Source organism: Physeter macrocephalus, chromosome 2 (genome assembly GCF_002837175.3).
Source record: "Physeter macrocephalus isolate SW-GA chromosome 2, ASM283717v5, whole genome shotgun sequence".
NCBI classification, from domain to species: Eukaryota; Metazoa; Chordata; class Mammalia; order Artiodactyla; family Physeteridae; genus Physeter; species Physeter macrocephalus.
The window spans coordinates 7,326,517-7,348,142 of NC_041215.1; the positions used below are offsets into that span (position 1 = coordinate 7,326,517).

The window sequence follows — 21,626 nt, forward strand, 5'->3', positions numbered from 1 at the left end:
TCTCAGGCTCATTTTAGCACCTGGACTCCACAACAATCTCATGAGGGGGGCATTATCATCCCATTTCACAGACGAGGACACTGAGGTCAGAGGGAGAAAAGACTTGACCAAGGGCACACAGCTGGGATGGGGGGCACTGATTCAAAGCCTGTTTTGTCTGAATCCAAAGCCTGGTTCTTCCCACTCATATCAGCTGAGATCCTGGACACTGATGCTTGGCTCTTAAAACCCCCTTCTGCTCTTCAGACCTCTTCAGGGTCATGCCAAGGGTCCTCCCAATCCCCTGGACCTAACAGGCAACAGTGTGAGGGATCGTCTAGGAGAGGAAGCAAGAGTGTCCTCCGTGCGGGAACCCACCTTTGGGAACACCCTATGAGCAGATAAGCCTGCACACTTCTCCCGCCCAATTGAGGTAAAAGGTTGAAATGACCCCCAGTTGTATAGGCTGGCTCACCCAGCATGCAGGAGAGCACGTAGGTGGCTTGTGGACATCTGCACCAGCTTAGGCCAGCCTGGGGAGCCAGGGCCTGGCTCCTACCTTCTGCTCAAGAACTTGGTATGCACATGTGCAACCTGTATGTGCAGAATGCCCTGTGTGTTTGTGTCTCATGATGGCCCCTTGGACCCTGTGGGTATGCACGTGTGTGGCCACATGGCCTCAGAGCCTCACTCATGGGAGAGATGGCCTGGGTATGTGCACAAGTGATTGTGCCCTGCTCCCAGGCAGAGAAGCCCCTGTGAATGCTCACTCAGGCCCAGAGACCTGACCAGCCAGTTATTTTCCCTTTAGGATTTCTTCCCTAATTGGAGCCAGGGCGCCAGGCACCTGAAAACACCTCCTTCCATGGTGATAAGATTGACAAAGGCTTGTGGTACTTCAGCAGGTGTGTGTGTGTGTGTGAGAGAGAGAGAGAGAGAGAGAAAGAGAGAGAGAGAGAGAGAGAGTGTGTGTGTGTGACAATCCTGGTGTGCTGTACTTCACCTTCTCATCCCCTTGTCTCCTACAACCCTCAGAGCAGCAAAGCTTCCTCCCTGGGGCTGGAGGGGAGATGGAGTCTAGCAAAGGGTGATAACCAGTCTTCCTTCCAGAAATGGCCTCCAGACCATCCGTCCATCTATCCACAGGAGATCAAGACTGGACATGCAGGAGTGGGTGTGTGTGTGTGGAGAGCAAGCTAAAAGTGTGTGACGGAGTGTGTGACACGCCTGCTCCGGGGTCCGGGGGTACATGAGGGATACCATGACGTGCATCTGTGAATAGGCGCAAGTAGGCCAGAGCAGGATGGCTGCGAGTGCTTTGTGATGGGGGAGTATTGCTGAATTGAGTGTGTTGTGATAGGCAATGGCTGGTGTGAGTGTGTAGCTATGCCTGGGTGTGTACCAAAGGTGTACGGGGTGGGTGCACAGGTGACCATGTGTATGAGTCTGATGGAATGATCAAGGGACACAGTGTGTGTAAACCTATGGCCTCGAGCGGTGTGTGACAGTGTGTGTGATGGAGCCCCAGAGTGTATTCCACACTGAGCGTGCGACAGAGAATGTGCTCCATGGTGCCAATAGAGCCACTCGAGCGCCGAGCTAGCTCCAGGGGGAAAATGAATCAACGCGGGCGGACCCCTCCCCGCGGTGGCGGGAAGCGCCCCCTCCCGCACCACGGCGCCAAACAAAGCGGCAATCATTGGCGAGGCCAGGAGCGGGGCCGGGGTCTTACAGGACGGGCTGGCCCGCAGGGCCCCTCGGGTGCTCGGCCAGGACTGCGGACCCACCCCCGCCCCGCCCCTGAGTGGAACCTGGAAATGGACACCCGCCGCCCCGGCCGCGCGCGTACATTCACCCGGGCGCACGCCAGACACACGCTGCGCACGGTGCCCAAACCCCGCCACCCAGGAGGTTCGAGGACCCTGGACAGCGGCTCTGGGGCGGCCGCGAGCCGAAGAAGGCGGTCGACACCGCCCTCCTGGAGCGGGCAGCAGGTGCAGGCGCGGCGCTTACCCGGCTGTGCAGCCGTCCCGTCTCCTCGGCGCGCTGCGCTCCGGCTCCCGTCACCGCCACCGCTACCGCCACCGCCGCCACCGCCACCGCCGCCGCCCGAGCTGCCTCCGGCAGGGCTGGCGGGCGGACCCGCGGACTCCGCTATACCGTCCCCCGCGCCGGCTCCGCGCTCCAGCCCCGCGCCCCGCCCCGGGCATGCGCACTGGCCGACCTCAGAACCCGGGAGGGGGCGGTACCCGCAGGGAAGCAGGGGCCCAAAGGAGGGAGGGGCGCCCCTCGCCCGCTGCCCCTCACCACGGCCGCTGTGCTCCTGGGTTCCCCGCCCTCCTCAAGCCGGTTCCCATTTCACAGACAGGAGACTAAGGGGCGGAGAGGCTGCCTATTTGCTGCGCGCCTGTTGAGGGAGGGGCGCGCTGTCAGATCTTACTCAATCCAGCCGGGTGAACGCTCTCTGCTTGTTTCACCGAGGAGGAAATTGGGGCCCAGAGAGGGGAAGCCGCTTGTCCGCGGATACTCGGCCCCTGGAGCGGGACCCAGGTCTGCGCGATCTCTGAGCTCCCCCTGCGCGGAATTTCCCGCCTCCGCCTTGGCCGTACTTCCGGCCTTCTCCCCCTCACCTCGCCCCGCCTCCGCCCCCTTTGTCTCGCCTCCACCCACGCTCCCGGGAGTGGAGGGACCTGCATGGTCGGGGGAGCGCCTTCGATTTCCCCGCTACCGGCCTCCCTAGCCGGGGTGCCCGCCCACCTTCTAGTCTGTGCAAGCCGGGTTCTCCTCCTCCTGGGTACCCTCAAGCAAATCATTTCACCTCTCCGAGTCTCAATTTCCCGATCTGTAAGGTGGGACTAACATTAATCACCTCACAGTACGTGGTCTTGGAAGGATGAAGGAGCCTGAAGTAGGTGTTCAGGGCCTTCCAGCTGAATCTGAATTGCCAAGGACATGAGGACTTGCTGCCCACCCTGCCTCAATGTTTCTCAGCAGAGAAATTGTCCCCTGCCCTTTGACTTCCCAGAGGAGAAAAAATAAGTCCGTAATTGCCAAGAGGTGATAAAGCCCTCTCGCTTGTACTGTGAAACCACCTACTAAAAATGGTAACAACTAACGTTAATATAATGCTTATTTAGAGGCAGTGTTTTTATGGTAAAGCCCACAAGTTAACCTAACAACTAACGTTACCTTAATTTTGTTTTCCGGTTTCATCTAATTTCAATTTCCAATCTGTTATAAGCAAGTTAATATTAATGTATTATATCCCCGTTTTTCAGATAAGAAAACTGAGATACTGATGATAAATCTCTTTTCTGCGTTAGTAGTGAAGCTAACTCCTGAAACTTCAAGCTTCACCCTTACTTTCTATTCCTCTCACTTACCTGGTGAACCATAAGTCACCGTGATCGTTAAAAAAAATTTTTTTTTAATCTAGATGGCAAATGAAGAAGGAAAAAAAAAAATCTAACGGATGACGTCTTTAGGCAGCATCCCCGGGAAGCAAAAAACGGGAGCACAGAACCAATTTTCAGCACCACGGACAACACTCATGCAAGGTCGGCTTCCCCATGTCTCTGGCCCTGAAAATTGCTCATTCATTGCCACAATGGCACTTCGCTTCACAGTTTACAAACCCTATTCTATGCTCATCGTTTCATTTTACTTTCCCTACAGTCCTTCAAAGTAAACATCATTAGCTCCATGATACAGATGAAGACATCGAGGTTTGGGCAGGTTCACAAGACATGAAAAGGAGCAAGAACGTGGCTGTGATCTAAAAAGCCCCCCACCCCCCACCCCAGGGAAGGGCGAGTGTGGATGGAAGCAGGATCAGGGCATGAGTGAGGAGGCCGCAGCAGCTGCCCAGGTGAGAGGTAATGATGCCTGAACCATTGGGATGGAGAGGAGGGGCCAGATCTGATAACTATTTAGGGGTAAAGTCAACACGTCTACGTCATGGGGTGGATGTGAGTGTGAGCGGAGAGAGGATTCTGCTGCCCCTCTGAGGTTCTGCCTTGGGGAGCCAAATGGTTGGAGGACAGATATCTGATGAACCCTGGGGAAAGAAGGGACTTGTGAAACAGCCACACTGAGACATCCGAGTCCAAAACTGAGCTCTGAAGTGGCCAGGCCTGGCGACAGACCAGGGAGCTGGTGATGGAGGTCAGGAGAGGTGTGTTGGTACATGAGGGGAGAGTATAGGCCAAAATAGGGTGAGACAAGGGCCCATCCTGAGGAACATCAACATTAAGGGAAAAGGAGGCTGCAAAAGAAGAATGAGAAAAAGTGGTCTGAGAAACCAGAAGAAACCCAGGAGAGTGTGATGTCTCAGAAGCCAAGGGGAGAGAACATTCCAGAAGGAGGTCAGGGTAAACTGCATCAGGAAGACAAGATACAGCCTGAGAGTTGTCCTCTGGACTTGAAAAAAAGATAATGGAAATTTGATGAAAGCATAGTTAGTGGAGTGGTGGGGGTGGAAGCCAGACTGGGGGTTGGGGGGGTGGGGCAGGGAATAATGATTTAATGGGAGCAAGGAGGTGGAGAGGGCAAGTAGATGACTCTCAAGTTTGGGCTTGGAGGGAGAAAGGGGATCTGATAATCTCTACAGGGGCACTGGAGGCATTTAACTCCTGATGGGAGGGGGCCAGTAGAGAGGGAAAGGGAGATGCCAAGGAAGGAGATCATAATGGTTGGGCCCAGATGCTCAGTGTGGAAGGATAGGATGGGATCCAGCACCCTGGGGCAGCTCACAGACCCTGAAATGAAGATTCAGGGAATACGGTTTATTTGGGAGGTGCAGGGACACCAGCAGGGGAGTGGGAAGGTGACCCAGGAAGGGAAGGCATCCAATAAGAGGTGATTATCAAGCCAGCTACCACAGCGGGTGAGTGAGGCTTAATCCTGCAGGAAGTCTTGGGAAATGGGGTAAATGCACATCTCAGAATTCCCTTGGCTGAGGGCAAGGGAGCTGGTGTATTTATATCCCAGCATCTGGCAGACATTGGTGAAGAGCCAGCCCATGGGGCTGTGTGTTAATTCCCAAGCACTTCTAGCCCACAGTGAGTGTGGACAAAGTGGGTTCCACAGCCCGAGGACAGCTCTTCGATAATGATGCGGGTACTGGCTGTTGGGAGTCCTACTGGTGGGCATAGAAATAGTATGGTCATCTGAGGGGATGTAGTCAGAGCTCTGGCCATGTCTGCTACATGCGCACAGTCAGGGCCTTTTTCCATTGGTGCCCTTTGCCACGCTCCAGCCACTCTTGCTCCACGGTGACTTGTTGATAAAAAACACGTTTAAAAATGAAAATTTCCAGACAACAAAACAAAACACCTGCCAAGGCGGAGTGGGAGTTCAAAAAGGGCATGGAGGTAGGCAGCATGGGTTCACATTCTGACTTTGGCAGTTGCTAGCTGTGTGGCCTTGACTGAGGTCTCTCTAGGCCTCAACTTCATCATTTGTAATTCTTAGCTCTCAGAGCTCTGAGGAGGATGTAGGGAGAAAAAAACCCCCAGGCACCAAGCATAGTGTAACACTTGTGGCGGATGCCAGGGTATGGCAAGCCCAGCACTGTGTACCCTTGTCTGACCACAGCACCTCCATTTTCCTTGAGGAACCGCCTCCTCACTCCAGTCCATGTGGTGGAGTGGGATGGACCCACTGCCATTTTTAGGGATGGGCAGTGACCCAGGCCTGGCCAATCACTGTGCAGTGATTAGTTCCGGGGGTAGAGGTAGAGCAAAGGACCACAGCCAGGGCAACTGGCTCTCTCACTTCCTTGGAGCTTTAGGGGTTGCTAAATTGGTGGTGTGTCTGCCTGGAGCTGCTGAGGATCATCTTTGTCCCCACGTGGAGCGAGTCTGCCTGGGCCCGGACCGTGGCTCAGCGGGTTCAGGCTCATCCTGTGACAACCAACATGATTACCCGCACCGGTGTGAGTGTGTGTGCGTGCATATCTCTGGTTGGTCTGCCTCCGTGAAGCCATATACACTCATACACACCAGAAGATAAACAAGTGCCTGCAGCTCCTTGGCTGGCGCCCAAGCCGGGGGTGGAATAAACAATCCCAGTGACTTTCTGAAAAGCAAGCGTGTGTGGCAACAGGCACCATGGAGACAAGCAGACTGTACCAGAACAGAGAGAGCAGCCACCCCCCAGTGCCACCCCGGCCCCACCGCCACACACATGCACATACACACGCACATCTCATGTTCATATCTACTCCATCACACATGGTCCCGCTTTCAAACCCAGGCACATCACCCTTGGGATCTGGCCCCCACTCCAGCTTGGCTTGAGACTAAAGGCTTTTGAGAAGGTCTGAGATTTCCAGTATAGTGGCATTCACAGTTCTTCACCCCTTGCGTGGACACTGGTCCTGGTCTAGGCCAAATTTCAGCAAATCATAGCCTCTAGGAAAGGGGTGTGTGTGTGTGAGGGAGGGAGAGGAGAAAGAGGTGGGAGGGTGGGCAGGATCACATGGTGGGCAATGCCATATAAACCCAACTTTCTGGAAAGTTCTTCTCTTTGCTTCAGAGGTGCACACACAACACACATTCATCTGCTCCTTCAAGAAACACTCACCCAGACCCCCCCACTCCCTGAGGCTTGTATGGACACAGCCCTGGATACAAACACTCAGATATGTATCCATCCTCATGCATGCAGGGTATAACCCAGTATCCCCTAGATGGTGGTGGTGGTGGTAGTGGTGTACCATTTACTGACTGCCCAAGTGTTTTACAGTCATCTCTTTATATTTAACCCTTAAGAAAAACCATCTGAGATTGATATTATTATTATTCCCATTTCACAGATAAGGCAACAAAAGTTCATAGAGGTTAAGTAACTTGCCAGGGTCACACAGAAAGTGACAAAGCTGGCAGCCAAACTCCTGTCCACACTATTAGCCCCTCTTCATTTAGTCAGATATACATGCAACACCCATGCGTGCACAGGTGTGCGTGTGTACACACACAAACACACACACACAAACCCTGCCTCCTGCGTCAGTGCAGGTAACTGATGTCCATGGGGTCATTTTCCTCACCCTGACCTCCTCATATGCACCACTCCCAGACCCACACAGCACTGCCCTGATATTCATGAGAGCCCCTCGTCCAGGCACCGATGAGCACAGCCTGCTGCCCACAAAGGTCCCCTCCCCGCAGCAGCTGTAGGCCCCGGTCCAGCTGGGGGCCACCCTGGGATTTGGATGGATGACTCAGGCTGAATCATGGCCCAGCTGCTCCTTGGCAGCCCTCTCCACCCCTCTGCCCAGAAAGCCTATTTTGAAGGCAGAGATGGGCCTTGGGTAGTGGACAGGGAGCGGGGCAGTAGGGGATGGGGACAGGAAGCATGGGCATTTGGGCAGGAGGGATCAGGCACAGGAGGGTCTCTGTGCCCTCCTCTACTCCTCAGTGGTCTGCAGGTGCTCTCAGGCAGCCCCCAGCCTCGCCCCTCATTCTGCCAGGGAAGTGGCTCCTTCTGCCTGGACACGGGCAAGGGGCTCCCTCTCTGATCCCAGGGCCCACTTTGGCTCCCCTGCCCCACCTTTTGGCCCTAATAACAACAATAATAACAATATTTACTATTCTAATTGATCACTCACATGTTACAGTATTCTACAGTTTCAAAGCACTTTCTCATCAGTATTGCATTTAATTCTCTTATTAGTCCTAGAGTGGACTAATAGCATCCTTAGGAGTGGAAATTATCATCCTTACGTTTGAGCTGAAGAAACTGAAGCTCAAAGAGATTATGTGAACTATCTAAGGTCACACAGTTGAAGTGACAGAGCCAGGAACCAAACTTTGGCTTCTTGGTCCAATCTGTGGAAGGTAAGCATTAGGGCTGGAGTTAAGCTGCAGTTGGGCCTGGCAGGGCCACGGTGGGGCCATGGTTGGGGCATTGGAAGTGGCATGGGGGAGTGGCAAGGTAGGGGGCCTGCCTAGTGGCTTGGTGTGTGGCAGGATCATGACAAAATTTTTCTCTTTACCCTTCTGCAACTAACAGATTATGGAATCATTTATGCTTTTAAATCTTCTTTTCCATGTTTCAGGCCAATGTCCTATGGCTAACAAGTACAGAGCCATGGAGTTTCTACTGAGAAGTCTTGACCCATAGGACCTTCGCTTTCCAAAGCCTTAGTTTCCTCATCTGAAAAAATGGGTCTGGGCCTCCAGTGGGGCAGGGTGTTGAGAGGTGTGAGTGCAATCATGTGCATCATGCCCTTTAGAAGCCATGAAGGACTTCACAAAAAATGCTGTTTTTCACATTTTGTTTTATCTTTAAAAAACACCCGTGGGTACTGGGCAGAGGGCAGGTGGGCTTCTGGGAACCTGGGGGCAGTGCCGAGAAGGGGAGTGGGTGACAGCTCTTCCTTCCCCCTGCCTGGGCTCGGCCTGGCCTTCCCCCACCCTCAGCCCAGAGCTGGTTTCTAGGCAACAGGATGGATGCAGGGATGGTTTGGAGGGGAGAGAGCTATAAATAGGGAAGGGAGAAAACAAAAATAAAGTTCCAGAGAAGGCTGTGGAGCCACATTACTAAGGGTGGGGGTGGGAAGACGGGGAGGGAGATGGGCGAATGGTGGGGCACAGGGACAGTCCCCATCCCTTCATCAGGGGAGAGGACAGTTTCAGGTTACCCAACCGGCAAAGGTCCACAGAGTGCTGACATGTGTGAGGAGGGGGGGGTCTCCGTGTGCATAGCTGAGCGGATGGGGGTGACAAGGAGAAGTCAGTTCTGGTTAGAGAACTAGGGGAAGCTCAGAAGAGGGAAGGATTTCAACAGGCAGAGTTGCAGGCAGATGTCCAGGTGAAGGAAAGAAGCCGGCAAAGGAAAGGAAGGTGTGAACCAGGTGGGGTGGGGCTGGACCCACAGATCTCAGAGGCCTGGCCAGGCGTGGCCTCGCCAACCACACACACCGTGTCCACAGAGACGAAGCGGGGCTCTTCCTGTGCTGTGATGCTCGCCCTCCCCAGATTTCCCAGGCCACCTCCTTTTCATTCAGGTTTCAGCTCTACCTCGCCTCCTTAGACACTTGACCTGACCACCCAATTGAATGCTGGTCACCACCCTTACTGTGTCATATTCTATCACATTGCTCTGTTTTATGTTCTCCATAAAACCCAAAATTATCTTGATCCATATATTTGCTGATCCATGGACATGAGTTCTGCCAGGGCAGTGACCTGCAGGGCTGTTCCCTGCAGCCCCTTACTTCTAAGAACAGAGCAGGTGAGCAACACACACTGTCGAATGACTAAATGCACACAACGTGTGGGCAACCTCCATGTACACGTGTGAACAGAGATACACCTGCATCCATATGTAAGTGTGCACACTCAACACCCCCCCACACACACAATCTCACTTGCAGTCTCCATGAAATTGCGCAAGCATCTGTTATCTCCACTCTGCTGCCTCCACATTTTCCTGTTGTTGGTGGGTTTTGTTTGTCTCCCCTCAGAGCAAGTCCCTTTTGGAAAATTCCAAAGGAACTGGGCTTCGGAGTCAGGCTCGGGGCTGGATGTGGCCTTTGCCACTTCCCAGCAATGTGACCTAGGGCAGGTAACTCTGCCTCTCTGGCCTCCATTTTTTCATCCATAAATTGGGGCTAATAAGGAATCCTTGAGGACAGTTTCAAGTGAAATGAATGGAGGCAAGTGCTGGATGCCTGGGAGATACTGGGCACTGGGGAAATGGCTCTGTCCCTGTCCTGGGGGTGGAGCCCATGAGCTGTGTGTGCTCACACACGCACTCGCAGTCAGGAATTCGGTCTGACGCAGGGCTGGCGTCTTCCATTGTCACTTCTGGGCTTGTGCCTGGAATGCATTTAAAGTGACCCCTGCAGGTGAGAACATTGGTCTCTGAGCAGAAAATCAAGCTCAGAAAACCAGGTGTGTGGCTTGGCACCCGGGAAGGAGGAATAAACCTCTTCACAAGCCAGATGGTGAACCTGGTTTAGGCATCTAAAAATGGATATCAGGTGCTGGTAGCTGGCAAGGGGTTGGCAAACTCAAATTCCTCAGAGGTCAGGCAGTTCATGAAAATGAGTAAGTGGATGGGAGGAACACAATAGGGAGGGAAAGGTAGGGAAAGGGACTGTCGTCAACTGGAATCAAATGAAAAATATTTAAACCTTGTGCTAGAAAACTGAACATCTCTACAGGCCAAATTCAACCTAAGGGCCACGAGTTTGCAATCCCTGCAGACTGTGGGTTGTAAATAATGTCTTAATTCAGCCAAAAAGGATCTGGCCATCCTGGAACCCGCACGTTGAGCCAGAGAATTGGAGTCCACCGGTTTGTTCTCCCTACACACCCCTCTGCCATAAGCCTCCTACTTCCATAAGTAAAGGCTCGTACACTGCAGGCCAAGGTGACCTGAGTGGATCCCGGTCTCCCCCAGCGTTCAAGGCCTTCTCGAGCCAGGCACCACCCCCCGCCCCGAACAACTCAGGGAAGGGGGGGGCGCTAAACACCTGGCGGTTGACTGAATACAGCAAGCTCCTTCCAGCCCTTGGGGCTGGAGGGGCGAAGCAAGGTTTGAGTCGGAAAGGAGGTCGGACCTGGCAGAGAAGGGGCTGGGTCTTCCTCAGGCAAGAATGGGGGTTATTGCGGCAAAGGAGTGCCGGGCTTCCGCAAGGGTGAGTCAAGTTAGCCCGCGGCTGCGGCAAAAGAGAGCAAGAGTACTGCATCGTCGGGGGCGGGGCCTATCATTGGTTGGGGCGGGGGAGCTTCTGTGCCAATCAGAGCAGTGCCTTCGCCTTGATGGAGGTGGGGCCTCTGCGCAGCAAGGCTGCATCTCCGCCCCCCTACTAACCTGCACCGCGGCGGTGTTGGGGGCCCTCTAGTGCCAATACTCATCCGCTCAAGGCGCCAGGTAGGCTTCCCAGATTTCTGCAGATCCTTGCTCACCTCAGCCGAGGTCGCAAACTTTCGGACTCCTTTCCGGGAAGGGTGGAGCACTGGTTACCCGAACTCTGCTTTTTTCCGTGGCAACTGCCCATTTTCCCTCCCCTGGGATGAGTTTTTCTGCGGTGAGCAGGTGTGCGCTGGGGTATGTGCGTGTCAGCGTTCTCGCGGGGAGAGGTTTGAGCGAAGCAGCTTCTTCCAGTGACCGCGCTGCTGTTTTCCCAGAGCTTCATCGCGGCGCGTGTGCAACTCTGAGTGCGCGCACTGGTCTGCACGTGTCGGCCAGCGTGCGTGCAAGCTGGTCCGCGCGTGCGTGATCATCGAGGCGCCTGCGCTGAATGCGCCTTGAGCCCGTCGGCCCTGCGCCTTGGCTGTACCGGGCTTCCCTCCGCCCCGCACGCCCAGTAGGCGCTTTACGGTCCAGTAGGTGGCGCCCGAGGCCACCTTCCCGCCTCCCAGCCCGCAGCGTGGCCCAGCCTGGGGGGAACCCCTCCATCCAGGTCGTCCCCCGGGGGTGCGGGGCGGGTAGCAGCTGAGGCCAGATGTGGTCAGTCTTGTACCTGGGCTGAGTGTGCCGGGCCCCAAAGAGGGGCGTGGGGCAGGCTGGGACGTGGAAGCTTGTCGGTCGTCCCCATCCGGCGCCCAGCCCAGCCCTGCCCGTGCGGCGCCTGCTACAGACAGATTGGCTTTATTCATGGACACCCGGGGGGCGGCCGGGCCCGCCCGCCCGGGACACGCTCACACGGGGGTGGGGGACTCTCCATGCCACAATCACGACACACGACGCCCGCGCTCGGACCGGGCCGGCTGGGGGAGGGGCATGGCACAGCCTGGCTCCTGGTTTTGGTTAAAAAGAAAAAGGTTCTTGGGGTCGATGTGGGAATGCGGTGGGGGCGTTCTGGGGCTGCCCGGGGCCCCTCAGAGAGCCTCTGTCGGGGGTGGAGGGAAGCCGTTGCTTTCCGATTAGTTTAAAAACACACCGAACATGCTACATCCGCGCAGACACTGGATGGGATGGGATGGGGTGGGGAGGGGGCAACATAGGTGGGGCGAGGCTACCAGCTGTGGCCGCAGACCCGGCCCTGTCCACGCCCCAGGGTTGGACGCGGGCAAGTGGGACAGACAGACTCTAACACAGGCTCCGAGGGGGCGCCTCGGAGCGAAGGAAGATCTCATGTTTTAAGGGGAAGGGGTAGAAGGACATCCCTGGCTCTGGGCGGCGGGGCACGGGACAGGGAAGGGATTGTGCTGCTGGTGGGGGGCCGTCCTGGGCCCTTACGCCTCTGGCTCATACTCCCGATACTCCTCCTGCATCAGAGGGATGGGGGTGGAGTGGAGAAGAGCAAAAGAGGAAGGGGTTGGAGACCAAGTGGCCAGGCCCGGCCCAGAGACCCCTCCCCCTGGGCAGAAGAGAAACCTGGAAGTTGGAGACATCTGGGATGTTCTGGGCAGGGGTGCCTGGCGCCCAGCGCTAGGCCCCATCTGTCCTCCCTCCCTGCTGCCACCTCTGGTGTCTGGGTTCTAGAAAAGGGGGGCTTGAAGCTCCCAGGCCCAACCTTATCCTGCCAGGAACCTCTCACCCCAGCTGGGGATGCCCAAAGCCCCACCCAGCTTTGACACCTCTCACCTGGGGCGGTTCCTCATAACTCTCCCCTTCTGGCTCCATCAGGGGCTCAATCAGCGGCTCCTCTGCAGCTTCCTGGGCCACTTCCTCTGGCTGCAGGCAGAGAAGAGACAGTGCCCATGAGGCCAGCTGGGGATGCCCCTCAAATTCCTACCTTGGGAAGCTTTTGGCTGATTGGGGGAAGGCTAGGCTTTGTTGGCAATGCAACCAGAATTTTTAATTAAATTGTTTATTTGGAGTGCCTTGGAAGTGGGATGGAGGAGTGAAATTCCTCCAATTATGGCTTGAAGCTGGGGGTGGCGAGGGGGAGAAGGCTCTCCATACCCCTCTCCCCAGCACGTGGCAGCCTCCTGCGCTTCCATCATATGGACTGGGTGGGATGGGGAGATAGATGGCACACTCAGTCACCCATTTATCCCTACCCTCTTTGTGTCAGCTCTGTGAGGGGGGTGCGTATCAGGTCCCCAGAGATAACCCTGGAGGCTCCTCTGGGCTGGAGGGAGATGGAGGCTCAGGGACAGGGCTGAGCAGGGGCTCTGAGCCATTCCCCTGCCACTTTCCACCCATCCCTCCCCCAGGGCCCTGTGTGGCCTGGTTTCTTCAGCTGTTGCTATTTTAAGATAAGCTGGAAGCGACAGCTCATGGTGTTGCTTGGATGTGTGAGCTAAGACTCTCCCCTCCCCACTGCATCTGCTGTCCAGACCGGTGCAGACCAGCAGGCACGCAAATAGGGGGCTGCCAGACACATGGCCATTCCCCTGCGGGCGAGCACATGTATGTGCACAAACATGGGACTGAGCTGGCTGCACACGTGGGCACTCACAGTAACCTGAGGTCCAGGCACGGCTGCACAAGGCCACGTGTGGGGGAACCTGTAGGCAAGGGGCACATCACCTCCCCCACTTCCACATGTAACCACTGTCCCTCCCTACTGGACAGAGGTGAGACTCTTGGGACCCTGGAGGGCTGGCACCTCTACACTCTAGTTGCTCCGGCTCCATCCAGGCAGCTTCAGCTCCTTCACATTACCTGTCATGGGCCCTGTGGGCACATGAGTTTACACTCCTGGCCTGGCTCACTTTCCCCAGTTAAAGGTGGGTCCGTCAAGGCCCAGGAGGTGGGGAAATGTTAGTTTGCCCAAAGTCACCCAGCTATGACCAGAACCCAGGAAAGAAACAGACTATTAAGAATCCCAGCTCTGCACATTATTGGGAAACAACTCAAATGTCCGACAACAGTAGAATGGATGTGTGCTCTGTCGTCCTATCACACAGTGGTTACTGCATCTCAAGGATGGGGACATCTCAAGGATGGGGAACCACAGCATGGTTGACTCTCACGCTTACTGATGAATGAAAGAAGCCAGGTACAGAAGAGCATGTGCTCTAGGATAACATTTATGTGAAGCTGAAAAACACCCAACTTATTTGTGGTGATAGAAGTCAGGAAGCAATTAGCTGTGCGGGGGGAGACAGGGCCAGGACAAAGGTGAGGAGAGTCAGGCGCCTGGGGTGCAAATGAGACCCTGGAATAAGCATCCTCCCTTAAATTTTGTGCCCCAGATACCTCACTTCTCTCACCCTAGTCTTGGCCCTGGGAGTAGGGACTGGGAGGAGATGTAAGGGAGGCTTCTAAGGGGCTGATGTTCTGTGTCTTGATCTGGGTGCTGGTTACTTGGGGAGAGTTGAATTTGTGAAAATTTCATGGAGCTGCATGCTTTCTGCATGAATGCTGTACTTCAATAAAAAGTTCACTTAAAAACCATCCTAGCCTGGCCATTCACTACCTCTTTGGCATTAGGTAAGTCGTTTTACCTCTGATCTCAGCTGCCTCGGGTGAGAAATGGTATGGTGTCTCTGCTTTGTATGCATATGGGGAGGCTTCCGTGATAACGTATGTAAGCAGACTGGGAGGCAGAGACAGAAACTTGCGCCCCTGGCTTGCATGGGTTCTCCATGGGCCCAGTGGCCCCAAAGGCCTGGCTTTGGATTGGAAGTCTATGATCTTGAGCTCCCTTGAGAGAGGAGGCTTGAAGTGTCAACAAGTGCTGGTAAGAGGAAGGCAGCCTGAGAGAAATGTTTCTGTGCAAGGCCCCCACCAAGCCTTGAGCTGAGAGCTCAGGCCCAGACCTGCCTTCTCTGCACCCCAGCTCTCAGCGCTGGGCCTGGCCCCATGTTGGCACCAAGGGACTACAGTGACATGAACCTGAGCTTATTCTCCCAACCACCTTCTCAGGGGGGCAGTCAGGATTTGTGATCTTGGGCAAGTCATTTTACCTCTCTGAGCCTTAGTTCCTTCATCTGTAAAATGGGCTAATGTGATGCCTTCTTTACAGGGATGTTGTGAAGATTTAATGAGTGACTCCATGTACAATATCTAGAACAGTGCCTACCCACACAAGAGATCAGTGAATGGGAGCAATCACTGGAAACATAAGGATAAGAAATGGGAAGTCACACAGCTGATAAAATGCAGAGACAGGACTTGAACCAGAACTTCTGAGTCAGGTCCCAGCTTTCAGACAGGGGAAGGAACCAACTGTGCAAAATGTCTGGAGTGGAGGGTGCTATGGGGTCTCCTCAGCATGGATACCCTCATGCTGAATGCACACTGATCTCCTGATCACGCTGAAGAAAGCCCCACCCCCACAGAGGCAGAGTCTGCACTTACACGTGGACAACACAGAGCACCCCATGGGAGGCATGTCTCTACAGACATCATATAGACCCACAGAGTGCACTGTCCTAGCACACCTATGGTGACACAAGACCTTGGGGGTGCACACAGGCTGACCATGTGATCGTGGGGCCATCATCTCTTACTGAGCACTCACTGTGCCATCCAGGCTTTTTACATCAGTAGTTCTCAAAGTGTGATCCCTGGACCTGCAGCATCAATATCACCCAGGTACTTGTTAAACATGCAAATTCTCGAGCCCCACAGACCTGCTGAATCAGAAATTCTAGGGATGGGACCAACAGTCTGTATTTTAACCTGGCCTCCTGGTGATCTAATGCACACTTAAGTTTTTGAGAACCTCTGAGCTACATTATCTCTAATCTACCTAAAAGTCCTCTTGTGCTCATCTCCCATCTTAGAGGCAAAGAATCAGGCTCAGAGACATGATGGGACCTGCGCAGGGTCACACAGGAAGTAGTGGAGTTGGGATTCAGATCCAGCTCTGTGGGGCTCCAGAGCTCACAGCTCTCACCCTACAGTGTGTCCTAATGAAGTATCTGACTTCATGCACACGTGGGTAGCCGCCACCACTTGCCTGGGGTAACATGTCTGCACAAATGTGTGACACACAGTTCACCCCTCCCCATGGCCCACTTCTGCTCATGCCTGCCTCAGGGCCTTTGCACGTGCTCTTCCTGCTGCCTGAAATATACTTTCCAGATGGCTTGCCTCATCCCTTGGGTGTCAGCTCTACTCGGAGAAGCCTTCCCAACTAAAGTAGCCCCCTCACCCCTTGACTGTCTATCCCTTCACCCTTGTTGTCTTCATAGCACATACTCCTGTCTGAAACCATCTTGCTTCCTGGTTAGCTTTTTACTGTATCTTCTCCCACTACAGTGTCAGCTCCATGAATGTAGGAACCTATTCTGTTGTAACCCCTAGAACAATCCCTCTCTGGCATGAATACTTGTTGACTGAGAAGACATGAGTGAACAATCAGTGACATATGTGGATGAGGCCAAAAGTGGTCCAGATGACACTCACAATAAGGATACATGTATCCAGCCAGATCTGGGTCACAGTCACGGGGAGTGCCATGCCCGTACACAGCTTCATGCAGACTCATCCTGAGTTGCGTCTAGCAGGGCCCTGCAGAACGTTAGGCAAGGTGGCTTGTGCCCCAGCCTGGCTGGGGGAACAGGGAGCCTGGTGGCAGGTTTATGGGTGTGCCGGGCACGTGTGTGTGTGTGTGTGTGTGTGTGTGTGTGTTGTGTTGGAAGGATAGCTCACCTTCAGATCGGTGGGAAATTCCTCCTTCTTCACCAGGCCTGTGGCTGCTGCGATATTGCCAGCCCCAGAGAACACGGCTCCTCCCAGATGAGATGCCTGCTCCTTGGTTTTCTCAGCCACTGCATCAGGGAGAGGGTTGGGGGCCAGGGTGAAGCAGGCATAGATGCCACCCTCCTCCATAGTGTCCCAGGGCCTGCCTTCCCATGGAGCACACCCCCAGGAAGCCTTGGGGGTGCCCTCTTCCACCACCCCTCCCCCCCAGTCTCTGGGTGCCAGCCAGATCCCAGGCCAGGGTGAGGACACAGGGCTGAGCAGGGCTGGGCTGGTACCTGAGGCCACTCCTTGTACAACCCCCTCTCGGGTCTTGCTTCCTATGGGGACAAAAAGGAGCACACGTAAGGGCTCTGAGCCAAGGGAACAGACTCCAGCAAGCACAGCGGTTACAGAGTGGGCAGAGGGGCCCAGTCAGCAGTGGGCTTCCTGGCCCTTCACTGCCTCCTTGGCCTCCCAAATCCCACAAGTGCCCCCATGCCTACATCCTCAGGACTTCCAGTTCTCCCCACTCTCTGTCCCCTACCACCCCACCTGATATGATACCCACACCTCTGGTGGATGTTGCCTGAGCGCCAGCACTGGGAAAGCACTCTACCTGTGCCGGTTCATTTAATCCTCTGCCCAGGATGGGAGCAGATGGGGGTGGAAGGGGGGTGGAACTGGGGGCGGGACAAAAAGGCTCTGTATTTGGAAAGGTGCCCCTGGTGCCCCTGATGCATAACTGCCCACATCCTACCAGAGGACACTCAGATCCCAACATTCCCCACTCCATTTCTTCTAAAGACTCTCTTCTAACTAGAGTACAAATCCCTCTCTTCTAACTAGAGTGCAGATCCCTCCTTCTGGCCGAAGTTGGGAGAGTCTTAGATGCAGGATGGGTGTATAAGGGTGACATGAAGATGGTGACTGACACCCATGTCATTGGCTGGGTCTTTCCAGGAGGGTAGCGACTGGGAAAGGCAAGAGACCCTAACCTGAGGTGGTGGGGGGTGAATGCCCTCAGCGGAGTGGGCTGTCTCCCATCCTGAGGATTTGGCAACCCGGACAACAACTGACAGAGCCAGAAACGGGTGTCTGGGCCAGCTGAGGCCGGCAGGAGGAGGGTGCAAGAAGACAGGATTCTCAGGACTAAGTCCAGCTAGACCCAGAGACTGGCAGGGGTCGGGGGTTGTGCGTGCACATCCATTTATTCCTCCCACAAATGCTTGTTGGCACCTGCTCTGATTCAGGTTCCAGGCCAATGGCTCACTGTCAGATGGGGAAGAGAGAAGAGCAGAGTTGGTGCCCTGGACCTCAAGCAGTGGGGAGAGGACTTCCAGCCTCCAGGGTGTACGTGATGGGGGAGGGGGCACTGCCTGGGTCTTGACAAATGGGGAGCAGGTGGATATGCAGAAAAGAGACTGAGGAGGGTGTTCCAGGCACAGGGAACGATGTGGGCAAGGCATAGAGAGGTGTGTTTTCAGGGCCTGAACGGAGCACATCGACGGGGTCTGTGTGCTCGAAGCAATGGAAACTGAGGCAGAGCCACAAAGCACGTTGAATGCTAGGCTACAGGGAGCTGAGGCTTTGATGAGTAAGAACTGGGGGCCATCAGGAGTTCCTGGTCAGGGGGAGGAGCAGGAGGTGCCCATCTAAGGGGAAAGGGAGGGGCCGAGTCTGTTAGCAAGGAGACAGTGTCAGGGGTGCCAGGGGTCCACAGGAGTGAAAGGGCTGAGGGAAAAGGGAGGAGGGAGAGGGAGGCCAGAGCTGGGGTCCAGCAGGTGTAGGCTCAAGCCTTCTCCCAGGCTCCATCACCTCTGCCCTAGCTCCAACCACCCTCATCTGGTGACTATGTTACCTCCCAGCGGGCCTCCCTGCAATTTGTTCTGTCCCCAGAGGCCTGAGGGACCTTTCCACACTGAAGTCAGATCCTGTTGGTCCCTGGCTTACAGTCTGTCATGGCAATTATAATAATGCTTTGCCCGGGCCTTCAGGGGCCACTCATGAACTGGCTCTTGCCCACCTTTCTGATCTCATTTCCTACCACTGCTTTCTGCCCTCTACTCTCGAACCCAGTGTCCTTCAGCCCATTCCAGGGCCTTTGCACCTGCTTTTCTGCACCCCCTTCCCAACCTCCTTATTCTTCGGGCTCAGCTCAGATGCTACCCTCTTTGTTTACCCTACCAGAGTGGCCCCCCACCCCAGCCACTGGATGTCAAACCCCACGACTGGAATACTTGGCATCACTATCAGGAGAGCCGGCACCTACCAGCACATAGTAGGTGGTCAATAAGTATTTTTTGAATTATCACAACTCCAAGTCTGCCACAACCCTGGGCAAGTTAACCAGCCCTCTACAGCCTGAATAGGAGATAATTCTACGGACCGCACAAAAGTTAAGCCCTGAATCAGCAGACAGAATTCAATCAGTTTCTTGCCTCCCTTTATGCAAATGATCCTGCAGGCTCCCTCTTTTTTTCCCCACTTAGGGAGAGACATTTTAACCACTTGGCCTTTCTCCTGATGACAGCTGGCAGCTGCAAGGAGGGTGCACCCAGAGGAGAGATGCCAGTGGTGGAACCGCTGGGAGGAGGGAGACCCAGAGAGTGACTCAGAGGTGGAAGTAGCTGGAGAGGAGGGCTGGGAGGGAGCCCCAACAATACAGGGGGAGCGCAGCAAGGGGAGGGGGCATTTTGGAGTCCATAAAGCTTGGCTCAAACTCCAGCTTCGGGTTTTATCAGCTGTGACCTTGACCAAGATAGTTAAACCTCTGGGAAGCCCCAGTTTCCCTGGTCTGTGAATGGGCAGGGAGCACTAAATGAGGTAATAGATGTTATGGATGTATTTCACAGGGTACTTGGCAGAGAGTAAGGGCTCAGCACCAGGTAACTATTAATAATGGGAAGAATAAGGACAAGAAGGCTGTCTCCTTTGATCCTCGCATTGGTCCCTGGACTTTCAGCTGAACCCCACCCTCACCAACCTTTCCCCCATTCCCCCTCCAGTCGTTCTCATCACTGGCCCAGGTTCCATCGCTGGCTATGCCTTCAGTGACCCCTGCTGACCCGGCCCCATCTGCTGACTCATATTCTCCTGCCCAGACCCCCCACTCCCTCCTTCTAAGGACCTCGGCTCCACTCCCTCGGAGGACACCCAAACCCCTGCACCCCGGAAGCCCCGCCCCTCGCCCACCGACGTAGAGGACACCCTCCTTGGTCTTCTCCGCGGCCTCGGTGACCCCCTGCTTGGTTTTCTCCGCGGCGGCCACGACGCCCTCCTTGGCCATGGACAGGCCCTTCATGAACACGTCCATCCTGGCGGCCTGAGGAGGGCGAACACACGGGCACGGATGTGCTGGCCCCGCATTCTCACCCCAGCCCTTCCGGAGGGACGCTGGTGTCCCCTCCCCTCCCTCCTGATACCGAAGGCGCCCTTCCGGCCCGGAACCCCCTCTCGCCTTACCCCCTCCCCAGCGCTAGGCCACAGGGCCGCAGCGAGTCCTAGCGTCCTTGAAACCGGGGACGCAGGAGAGGCCACCGCCTCGGTTATCCGGGGCCCTGCAACCTGCAGCCCCGCGGAACCGGAGTGCTGGGCAAGGCGCGAAGCCCCGGGGCCTGTCTGTACACACACGACAGAGTCACACGGCCATGCACACAAACACACTCCATGGACACGCTCACGTGCACACACAGGACATGCAGGCGTTCAAACGCGCACGGACACTCTGACACACACGGGGCACACGGCCGCGGACGCACGTCCACACGGCCACCCAGGCAGTTGCAGACACCGAGCAACAGAGACACATATCCCGGGGCGCACACTGACACGCACCCACCGGCGTCCTATTTCCGTTCTCCAGCCCCTTCCCCATCCCACCCAGTTCCCTCTCCATTCCCAGCCCTTTCCTCAGCCCGGGCGCCCGGAGCGCGGCCGCCTCACCTGGATGCGGGTTCCGGGCTGGGGATGGAGCTGCGGCTGCGGCTGCGGCTGCAGCAGCGGCAGGCGGATGCAGGGGCTCGGCTAGGATGGGCTGGGGTGGGCTCGGGGCCGATGGGGGATCGGGCCGTGGCCAGGCGCTCAGCTTGTTCTGTAGCAGGCGGGCCGCGAGCCCTGAGCCGGGGCGCAGTAGTGCCCTGGCCTTGGGTGCGTCGCCAGCCACCGCTCGCTCCTAGCGCCCTGCTCGCTCGCGCTCTTCTGCTCTGGCTGGGGCGCTGCGGCAGCTCTGAGCTCAGCGCCCCCACTGGCGGCCGCGCCACCCCTCGGCCTGACTGACAGGGGGCGGGGAGGGTGACATCTCCGCCGAGCCCGCTAGCCTCACGGGGCGGGCCCGGGACACGCCGCTGGGGACCCCGGAGCGTCGTCAGACTCAAGTCCTGCCCCCAAGAGTCTAGTCTGGTGAGGGAGAAAATGCGGCGTGCTGAGAGTAGGGACGTGCCGTTGGTTTTAGAGTTCAGACCTGTGTGGATCTCAGCTGTGGTTTTATTAACTGTGGGACCTTGGGCTACTCAGCTCTCCTTTCTGAATGTCAGTTTCCTCTTCTGTAAAATACGGATGGTTCATTCAGTGAACGATTATTGAGCGCTTAGGTGCCAGGCAGGTTTGAGGCTGGAGACAGCGGAAAAGGAAAACAAGGTCCCTTGCTCTTCGGGAGTTTACAGTGGTGAGTTTCTGTGTGTGCAGAGATGGGTCACAGGACAGAAAATAAACGTCAACACTTAAACCAAACAAGGTTATTTCAGCTTCTGAGAAGTGTCATGAAGATGATGAAATGGAGATGAACCAGAGTTACTAGAGGAGGGGCACTTGAGACCAACTGGTCAGGGGAGGCCTTTGTGAGAAGGTGAATGGGAGCAGAGACCCCAGAGAGGCGCCAAGTCCTGGATGCTTGAGGGCAAGAGTCATAGAGAGGGAACTGCAAGTGCAAAGGCCCTGAGGCAGGACTGTGCTTGGGAACAGATAAAAGACTGAAGAACCAGGAGGGTGGGAGAAGGAGGTGGACATGATCCTTTTTAGTGTGTTTATGGTCTGGATTGTCAAAATGGCCATAGAGTACCAAGCACACATAGGTCCTTAGTTGGTATATGACAGAATTATGCCCA

At 55.5% G+C, this 21,626-nt stretch overlaps 1 protein-coding gene across 1 annotated transcript; it reads right to left on the reverse strand.

The window, feature by feature from the left end:
* Positions 1-12,173: 12,173 nt before the first annotated feature.
* On the reverse strand, positions 12,174-20,721 carry SNCB (synuclein beta). The gene is made up of 6 exons (XM_007103159.3): positions 20,467-20,721; positions 19,717-19,846; positions 16,821-16,862; positions 16,492-16,610; positions 12,526-12,615; positions 12,174-12,206 (listed from the first exon to the last, which is right to left on the reverse strand). The coding sequence occupies exons 2-6, from the start codon at positions 19,835-19,837 to the stop codon at positions 12,174-12,176; spliced, it is 405 nt and encodes a 134-aa protein (XP_007103221.1). The 5' UTR covers positions 19,838-19,846; positions 20,467-20,721.
* Positions 20,722-21,626: the final 905 nt, after the last annotated feature.

Bases quoted from the DNA above. Each gene is read 5' to 3' on its own strand.
- SNCB (XM_007103159.3), bottom strand. From the start codon at position 19,837: ATGGACGTGTTCATGAAGGGCCTGTCCATGGCCAAGGAGGGCGTCGTG. The intron at 16,863-19,716 runs GTGGGCGAGGGG...TTGTCCCCATAG, and splicing joins GGAGGGTGTCCTCTACGTCG to GAAGCAAGACCCGAGAGGGG. The intron at 16,611-16,820 runs GTACCAGCCCAG...TCCCTGATGCAG, and splicing joins TGTACAAGGAGTGGCCTCAG to TGGCTGAGAAAACCAAGGAG.